The sequence below is a fragment of the Zingiber officinale genome, chromosome 2B (assembly GCF_018446385.1).
Source record: "Zingiber officinale cultivar Zhangliang chromosome 2B, Zo_v1.1, whole genome shotgun sequence".
Lineage (NCBI taxonomy): Eukaryota > Viridiplantae > Streptophyta > Magnoliopsida > Zingiberales > Zingiberaceae > Zingiber > Zingiber officinale.
In genome coordinates this window covers 135,032,324-135,042,055 of record NC_055989.1, presented here as the reverse complement: position 1 = coordinate 135,042,055, position 9,732 = coordinate 135,032,324, and the positions used below count along the sequence as shown (strand labels likewise).

The window sequence follows — 9,732 nt, the reverse complement described above, 5'->3', positions numbered from 1 at the left end:
GTGTCCTAGGTCTTTAAGAATTCAGGAGTACTCTATTCGGGTTTAACAATTACATCACATTAATCACACAGAAGTTTCTCAACTCTTGACAATTTCTTCGATCGTCTAGATGATGAAGACATTCAATTTTGATCCTCGAAATCTTCCTTGCTAACAAACTTTCTAGGAAATTTCTTAAACTTGATTCCTTGCTACAAAACTTTCTAGGAAGGTGGCACCTTCCTGCTGCACAGGTCAACCTCGATCGCTTGCTTCTTGTCAGCTAATAAATCACTTAGAGAAAGCCAAAGTTGCTCATACTTGAACTGCCTACTGATGGTAGCCCATTACCTTCCTGCACCAAATGAGGCCCATGCCAGTGAAAATCTCAAGTGTTTCTTTTGATTTCTTAATCGTTTCTTCCATCTTATTAGCTTTTTCTGCAAAGGCAGTTAAAATCGGTGTGATGGTTAACCCTTACCTGCCTACTCGAAGAGAGCAAGAAGTAGCCATCAGGATTGCAGCACAACACTTCAATTCTTCTTCGCCACTCGTTCTACGATTCAACAAAACCAATGATGATCCCGTCGAAGCGTCAACAACTGGTAATTTCATTCTTTAATCACACTTTTACTCACTTCTAGCACGGGATAATAGTAAATAGATATATATATTTAAAAATATATATATTTTTACACATAAGTTCATGCATGTTGGTGCAGCTAAAGATATGGTTGGCTGGGGAGCAGAAGTAATCATTGGCATAGGGACATGGCCAGAGGTGGTGACCTTGGCAGGAGTAGGGATTGCTTCTGGGGTTCCCATTCTCTCTCTCGCAGAGACAACAACAACATCAAACCTACTTTCAACCATGCCTTTCTTGGTTCAAATGTCTTACCCAACTTCTGATGAGGTTCTCTGTCTGGCTAACATCATAAGTTCATATAATTGGAGAAAGGTTATAGTTATTTATGAGGATGACATCTATGGCAGCATTTCCTCTATTGCCACACTCTTTTCTGATGCACTCCAAGCAAATGGTTCTAAAATTGACCACCACATTGCATTTCCACCCATGCACACAGTCCCTACTAGTGCAGCTGAGCTAATCAAGGAAAAACTACACAACATTCCTCCGCAACTATCCAAGGTGTTTGTCATCCTTAGGTCCTCTCCCCAACTTGCCAACCATCTGTTCATGGAGGCCAAAGAACAAGATTTAATGACAGCCGATCACGTGTGGATTGTGAGTGATGATATTACTGATCTCCTTGACTCGAAATTTAATCAATCATTCATCTCCTCCTATATGCAAGGTGTAATAGGAATTCGAACGTACTTCAACCAAACCACCACATTCTATCAAAATTTCTCCATTGATTTTAAAAAATATATATCAAATAATAATATTGAACCAAGAAGGTTGGCAGTCCGAGCATATGATGCAATTCATGTCATAGCTAATGCAGTGGCAGCTAGGGATAGGAATAAAAATATAACACTGTGGGAGGGAATCCTTACAAGCAACTTTTTGGGTTTAAGTGGCTTCATAAACTTAAGTACTATTGGCAATAACCTTCCTCAAGTTTGGGGCTTCTCTGCGTTTCGTGTTCTTAACGTAGTAGGAAAGAGTTATAAGGAAATAGGGTATTGGTCCAGGGGATATGGATTTTATGAAGATGAGGAAGAGCTGAGCCGATTTGGATCTACAGTGGTTCCTATGTTACGTCCAGTATTGTGGCCCGGGCATATGGAGAAGATTCCAGGAGGGTGGGGCAGATTGAAGATCGGAGTGCCAAATCATACAACTTTTGAAAAATTTGTGAAGGTGGAATATGATGATAGTGGGAAGGTAAAGGAGCCTCAAGGATTTTGCATCGAAGTCTTCAAGGAGATTCTGAAGAACTTAAATTATGATCTTTTATATGAATGGGCTCCCTTCAATGGCTCTTATGATGATCTTGTAAATCAAGTCTCCTTGAAGGTACGTACAATATACTAAAAGCCTTTGTTTATTGGTTTAAGTGAAATAATCATCCGTAATGTTGATGAAAAATTCTTATTATGTATAGAACTTTGATGCCGCAGTGGGTGACATTACAATCTTAGCTAAGAGGGCAGTGAATGTCACATTCACAGAACCATTCTTGTCATCCGGCCTTTCCATGCTAGTTCCTATCAGAACTAACCACACACCATGGATGTTCACAAAGCCATTCACCAAAGAGGTTTGGTTTCTATTCCTTGCCACCTTAATTTACACTTGTGTTGTCGTATGGTATTTGGAACACAAGAACAACCCACAGTTCAATGGAAATTGGCGCCAACAACTTGGAGCTGCACTTTGGCTCACTTTTTCTACCCTCTTTTATGCCCATGGTGAGCTACTCAAAAATATTATAACTAGCCAAACTTATATAGTTCTAGTGTAGTTAATGTAACACATGCAATTCCATCTATATTTAGTTTGTATGATTATTTAACATTGTCTCTCTATTTTCTTCACATAGGAAGGGTCTATAGTTTCTATACGAAAACAGTTATTATTGTTTGGCTCATAGTGGTGCTAATCTTGACCACTAGTTTCACAGCCAATCTCAGCTCCATTTTGACCATTGAGAAAATTGAACCAGTGCCAGCAGGGAGTAAAATTGGCTATGATGGGGATTACTTTGTCTTTAAGTACTTGCAGAATGTGTTGAATTATAAGGCTCAAAATATTATAAGAATTAAAAAATCGGAAGCCTACGATGATGCTTTTAGGAGTGGAAACATCTCAGCAGCTTACTTGGAGACACCATATCTTAGGGTTTTCCTCTATAATTATACTAAGTACACTGTCATTGGTGAGACCCACGTGCTTGGGGGATTTGGATTTGTGAGTATAATTCACTATACATTTGAATTTACCACTGGAGTATACTTACTATTGCACATGATTCTAATTATTTAATTTTTTTTACTTAAACTAGGTTTTCCCCAAAGATTCTCCTCTAGCGGATGATTTCTCGGAAGTCATATTGAAACTAACAGAGGATGGAACATTCAAGAAACTTGAAAAAGATGAATTCTCCTTCACCTTATCCAACACTCCTAGCCCAGACAATCAGAGGAGAAAGGATAGCCTAAGCACAGAGTCCTTTTGGGCACTCTTTGTCTTCACTGGTTCCATCTCGACGATAATGTTAATACTCTTCAAAGGCCACCTAATTCTTCAAAATGGGAGAAGACTATCAAATGTATTGTTTGGGCCCATGAGACAAAGTTTTAACATGGTTTGGACAATGACCAAGAAACGAAGGAAAGAGGAAGAAAAGGTGTTCCCAGTATCCTCTCAAGAAGGGACGATCCATGGACAAAATGAGATCACAATAGATATTAATCTCCCACCAACCCAGGTAGATGATGACAATAATTGAAACAATGAGATTATTAATGTTTCATTTATGTTGACTGAATGTTTAGTTTTTTTTTTTAGTTAGCACCAGATATCCAACTTATGCCGACTAATCATGGAGGTGACCAGTCTGACCCCACGGAAATTTTCCACTAGCCACTAGAAAAATCAGAAAGCGCTCGCAACAAGTGGCTATCAGCTCAACGTTCTTAGGTCAACTGCTTATTAAGAAAAAATCATTCACTAATTCGTCGAGGCTAGGAGTACTCAATCCTTAGATGCCTGGAACTGAGAAGGTGTCAAGCCACTGCACCATTGCCCCAGGGGATATAGCTTATAAAGCTCCATTTATCTAATGTATGATATTATTGAAGGTAACACATGATATCACGGCATAATTAGGGATACAGCTCATATATTTATGTAGATAAATCCTTGATCATATCATGACATAATTTGTAAAGTAGTTCATATTCATGTGGATATATGTCTAATTTGTGTTAGAATATTGTAATTTCCGTATCTCAAACTTGAAGTCAACTGTCCTTTTGCATAAGCTGAGTTCACCAAGCAAAATAATATTTCCATTGGTGATCAATAGGTCATTGATCATTTGATTAAGTAGTAGGAGTGCCAAATAACATCGGCCACCTACTAAATTTTGTTTTTAGCCATTAATCTAGAAAATAACAAGGACATATAATCCAAGACAACTGTTACTAAAACTATCAAAATAAACTAAATAATGGTTCAAGTACATATTCAATGTGAAGGGAGAAGGCTGTAACAGAAATATAAGATTGAGAATAAATAAAAACTATTTTTAAGTTCAATGAGAATTCTGAATCTAGTAGTGAATAAATCTTATAACATCTATTAATTTGCCTACCACTCACCTCAAATATATGGAAGCAAAAGTGAAGCTGTCACCTTAAATCTAGAGGCAACCAGAGGATGTTAGATAGGAGAAATAAGTAAGAACATAACAATATGAGATTCAAGAAAATGTAAGGGCAATAGTATGACAATATAAAATACAAGAAAAGAGGATCTATAGTATCCCACACGATATAATAATAAATTTTGATTTATCTCTAGGTATAATTATTCTTCTGTAGATGGTTTACTTATAAATATATTAAATCTATTGAGTGTACTTTTATTTAAATTAGGTAAATTTATTTTTAACAATCTATAATGTGCTTATTTAGTTGGTATTTATTTCTCTATTTGATGGGCTTACATATTATAACACGATGGATTGTCATTACAGATAAGTCAAATAAAGTAATATAATTGATGTTAATTATGGGCTTAATTAAAGAATATGGATTTTGTGTGTAGAAACCTATTAACCCGTTTTCATTATTATTGATGGGTTGATAACAAAAATAGGTTTAAAACTATATATAGAGTTATGGTCCCCATAGGGTTAAGGTGTCGGAACTTCTTCCCATCCCATCGAAAAGAAGATTAAGGTTGTTATCGCTCTGATACCAATTGATGGTAAAAGATACATCTATACGGGAAATGATAAGAAAGTTAAAAGTGAAAACGATTGGTGTTTTTAAACTTTATTTAAGAACTAATGTATTTCTGAATTTGAAAAATAACTTTTATAGTACTGTCTTTTCGATGGAATTTGGTTTCTATGTCTTAAGACAAATTTGATTATTTTTGTTCATTTGACAATGAAAAATTTAGTATATTCCAAAATTCAGTTATGATTGGTACTAGTTCCTTAATTGATAAGTTATACAAATTAAATACCATAACTCTTACTAACAACGAAATAATGAATATAAGTAACATGGATGCAAAACGTAATTTCATGAATGAGAATTCTTCCATATGGTAATATAGGCATTTAGTATATATATCCAAATGCTACCAAAAAAGATTAATATCACAAAGAATTCTTGAATTCCTTAATATGTCGGATTTTAATGTCTGCATAGAATATATTAAAGGGAAAATAACTAATAAAATGAATAAAGGTGCAAATTGGTATAACGATGTCTTGAAACTAATAGATATAGATATATGTGAATTATTCCCTAAAACTTCTTGGAATAGTTAAACATACTTTATTGACTTCATAAATGATTGTTTATGATATGGTTATTTATACCTCATTCATGAGAAGTTGTAATCCTTGGACATATTTAAATTCTTCAAAATTAACTTGAAAATCAACTAGGCAAAAAATTAAGGTCGTGAAATCTGATAGTGGTGGTAAATACTATGGCAGATATGACGGATCTGATGATGAACAATGTTCTTGGTCATTTGCAGAATACTTTGCTGAATGTGGTATCGTTCCTCAGTATACCGTGCTAGGTAATCCTCATCAGAATGATGTACCTGAGCAACAAAATCAAACCCTAAAAGATATAGTAAGAAGTCTTTTCTTTTTTACCAGAATCTTTATAAGGTGAGACACTTAAGTCTGCAGTTTACTTACTAAATATAATACTTAGTAAGACAGTGACAAAGATCCCTTATAAATTGTGGACGGATAAAAGACCTAACATTAGACAATTACATGTATGGGGATATCCAACTGAGGCTAGGTCTTATAGGCCTAATGAAAGAAAATTGAACTAAAAAACTGTCATTTTTGTAGGTTATTCTAAAAGGTCGAGAGGCTTCAAGTTTTATGATCCCTTGAATAGGTCATTCTTCGAGATGGAGAATGTCAAATTTATCAAGGATTGTGGGAGCATGAATGTAAGAGAAATATCTTTTGAAGAGGAAAACATTGGTGATCCTACTATGTTACTACTATTACAATTGGTAGTGATAGCATAATGATTCTCAACATTATTAGAATTGAAAATCTAGGAGTAGTGAACCAAAATATTTGTGTTACCTCCAACACAAATGGAGAGTCCATCCACTTAGATTAAAGTATCACCTCCTATGGTCAAGGAGTTGCCCCAACCACCTTAACTAGAAGTATCTTTAAAGAGATCTACAATAGACAGGAGATCAACAATTTCACATGATTATATTTATCTCTAAGAATATGAGTTTGATATGGTTAGAAAGTGATTCTACATCTTTCCATGAAATCAAACAATACTCTAATTTCGAAAAGCAAATCTGGTTAGAAAGTGATTCTACATCTTTCCATGAAGTCAAACAATACTCTAATTTCGAAAAGCAAATCGAAGCCTTGATGGAAGAGATGAAGTCTATGACTAATAATGGCGTATGGGAACTTATAGAATTATCTAAAGGTGCGAAACCGATTGATTGTAAATGGATTTTTAAAACTAATTGAGATTCCAAAAGCAATGTTAAAAAGTATAAGGTTTGCCTTATTGCTAAAGGATTCACGCAGAAGAAGGATATTGATTATGTCTTCTCACTTGTTTTAATGAAACACTCTTTTAAGATAATCATGACATTTGTAGTTCTTATTTAGAATTACACCAAATGGATGTAAAGACTACTTTCTCAATAGAAAAATAGATGAGACTATATACATAGTGCAATCGAAAAAATTTGAATCTAAACTTGGAGCGCCTAGTATGTAGGTTAAAAAGTCCATTTATGATCTAAAATGGTCATCTTGTCAGCGACACTACAAATTTATCAAGTGGTTACTTCATTTGGTTTTAAGGAAAACACCATTGATCAATGTATGTACCTCAAGTTTATTGCCAAGCAATAATAAGGCTTTGGCGCATAAAACAAATTATTTCTATCATGTCATTTTGAAATTAAAGATCTTGGTAATGCAGTTTTTATGTTAGCATATAGATATATCATGATTGTTCAAGAGGTATACTTAGATTATTGCAAAAGACCTACATTGAAAGGGTGCTCAGTAGGTATGACATGTAAGATTGTGCACCTAGTAACACACCTATGGTAAAAGGTGATAAATTTAGCTTGCAGCAATATTCATAGCTAGAATCTTACGATTATAACAGCTAGAATCTCTAGCAAAAGCAAGCATGAAAACAAAGTATGAAGTAAATCTTTTGCTATTCAAGCAACCAACAAAGTCAGCATATGAATCTTCAATCATCTCCAATTGACTAGATTTCTGATACATGAGTATGAAATCCTTTGCTCTACGTAAATATCGCATAATCCTCTTACGATTATATCACGCGAGATTGTTATTATGCATAAGCCTGCTAAAGTGATTTAATTGATGTTGAATCATGGGTTAAATTAAAGGATATGGATTTTAATCATGAGTAGAAATTTGTTAACCTATTTCCATTATTATTGATAGGCTGATAACATAAATGGGTCTAAAGCTATATATAGGGCTATGGTCCCCGTAGGGTTAAAGTGTCAAAACTTCTTCTTATCCCATCGAAAAGAAGATTTAAGGTTGTCTTTCCTCTAATACCGATTATAAAGTTTATAAACTAGGAATTGTACACCGTATATGAATCCAAAAAGATTCAAACAATTCGAAAACAGAATCTAGCATTGATGTGTATAGCAAGCATGTTAACAAAATCAAAAAATTATAAATTGAACCTGAATCAAGCGTCATCATCATCTTCTTGTAGTCGTTGGAACAATCTGAAGATCAAAACAAACACCTTTACGGGTAGGTTGATCTATAATTTTCATCGTTTTCGATTTCGTTAACATGCTATACACATCAATGCTAGTGGTGCCGTACCCATCTGTTATCCGGTCCCTCTTATCTTCTTCTAGGGTTTTCAAAGTCGGTTCCTTCTCGCCTTCCAACAGGTGGGCGAACTTCTCTCTTTTCTTTCGATTGACTTTCTCCATGATCTTGGAAAAACTCTCCTTGTCCTTGCTGCTGTACCGGCAGAGGAAGTCGTCCAGTGCGAGAGAGCCAGTGGATCATCAGGCGCGACCGCATGACGAGTCGAGGGCGTGGAGCCAAAGCGAGTGCCGAGTGATAGGAAGCGCATCTTGTCGCACCGCAGCAAAAGGTTACGTTCATCTGGGGAATTCATAGCAGGACATGAGTCCGTCCCCAGAGCAGGCCGGATCCTCTGGACCGTTTTTTGCAGTCCAGAGGAGGCTCCCTTACCATGTATTAGTGGGGATGTATAGTCTCCACATGTAAAATAGGTAGGGACCATACATCCCTACCAATGCATGATAAGGGAGCCTCCTCTGGATCGCAAAAAATGGTCCAGAGGATCTCTGCATGGTAAGGGAGCCTCTTCTGGACTGCAAAAAACGGTCCAGAGGCCTCTGCAGAGCAGGCCGGATCCTCTGGACCATTTTTGCGGTCCAGAGGAGGCTCCCTTACCATGTATTGATGGGGATGTATAGGAGAGCAGATCTTCTGGTCCGCAAATTGCGGATCATGAGATGGTCCACTATACGTGGACCTTTGATTTGAATAAACCCCACCTATTTAAAGATAGGGTCCATCTAAATCAACAGCAGGGATCTTCTGGTCCGCAAATTGCGGACCAGGGAATGGTCCACTGATCTGGACCTTTGATTTGAATGGACCCCATCTTTAAATAAGTGGGGTTTATTCAAATCAAAGGTCCACATGTAGTGGACCATCCCCTGGTCCACAATTTGCGGACCAGGAGATCTGCTCCTCTAAATCAAAGGTCTATATCAATGGACCATCTCCTGATCTATAATTTGCGGACCAGAAAATCTCTGTCCTGTATAGTCCCCACATGTAAAATAGGTCTATGTCGAAAATTGATCTTACTTATTATAATAAAACAATCATCCTAATTAACTCATCGCTCGTGTGAGAACAGGGTCAATTCCGACAAAGAAGAGATGATCAAATCTAATAATGATGAGCAGTTCATTATTTTTAAAAAAATAAATAAATAAAATACGACAAAGATAACAGATTAAGAATATTTAAAAGTTAATTTTAATTATTGATGATTTATTAGGTTTGAATTATAATTATAGTTATATTTATTATTGTTTTATATTTATTACTTATTATAATTATAGTAATATATTATTATATTTATCATAATATTTTTTATAAATTATTTTAAATATAAAATAATTATCGTTTATTTTTTATTTTTTTCTTTCACGCACTTAGCAATTCCGCTTCCACCTCCCCCACACACCAACGTCTTTTCTTTTCTTCCTCCTGCCTTCTTTCTTCTTTGTTTTTCTTTTTCATTTCCCTTCTCCGTTTTCCATCTGCTTTTCCTTCTGACCCACAGCTCAGCGTAGTTTCTTGTTCTCCTAAATAATTCTTACGTTTCAATGTCACCATTTGTCGCATCTTCAATGTCCCCTTTAGTTCTTGGAATACTATGAAAAGTGGGTTTAAGAATACTAATAATAGCACGTTTCGATTTATTTTTATAGTCATAAAATTTTTTTTTATAAGACTGAATCGATGATTAAAA

The 9,732-nt window shown here is 35.5% G+C and overlaps 1 protein-coding gene across 1 annotated transcript; it reads left to right on the top strand.

The window, feature by feature from the left end:
- The first annotated feature begins 445 nt into the window (after positions 1 to 445).
- Positions 446 to 2,540, top strand: LOC122048746 (glutamate receptor 2.7-like). The gene is made up of 4 exons (XM_042610276.1): positions 446 to 584; positions 702 to 1,963; positions 2,052 to 2,207; positions 2,490 to 2,540. Exons 1-4 carry the CDS (start codon positions 446 to 448, stop codon positions 2,538 to 2,540), a joined length of 1,608 nt encoding a protein of 535 aa, XP_042466210.1.
- The last annotated feature ends 7,192 nt before the right edge of the window (positions 2,541 to 9,732 follow it).

What these genes read in the sequence shown, in the direction of transcription:
- LOC122048746 (XM_042610276.1), top strand. Translation starts at nt 446, where the DNA reads ATGGTTAACCCTTACCTGCCTACTCGAAGAGAGCAAGAAGTAGCCATC. An exon ending in CGTCGAAGCGTCAACAACTG is followed by an intron (nt 585 to 701) that starts GTAATTTCATTC and finishes ATGTTGGTGCAG; the next exon opens with CTAAAGATATGGTTGGCTGG. An exon ending in CAAAGCCATTCACCAAAGAG is followed by an intron (nt 2,208 to 2,489) that starts GTTTGGTTTCTA and finishes TTCTTCACATAG; the next exon opens with GAAGGGTCTATAGTTTCTAT.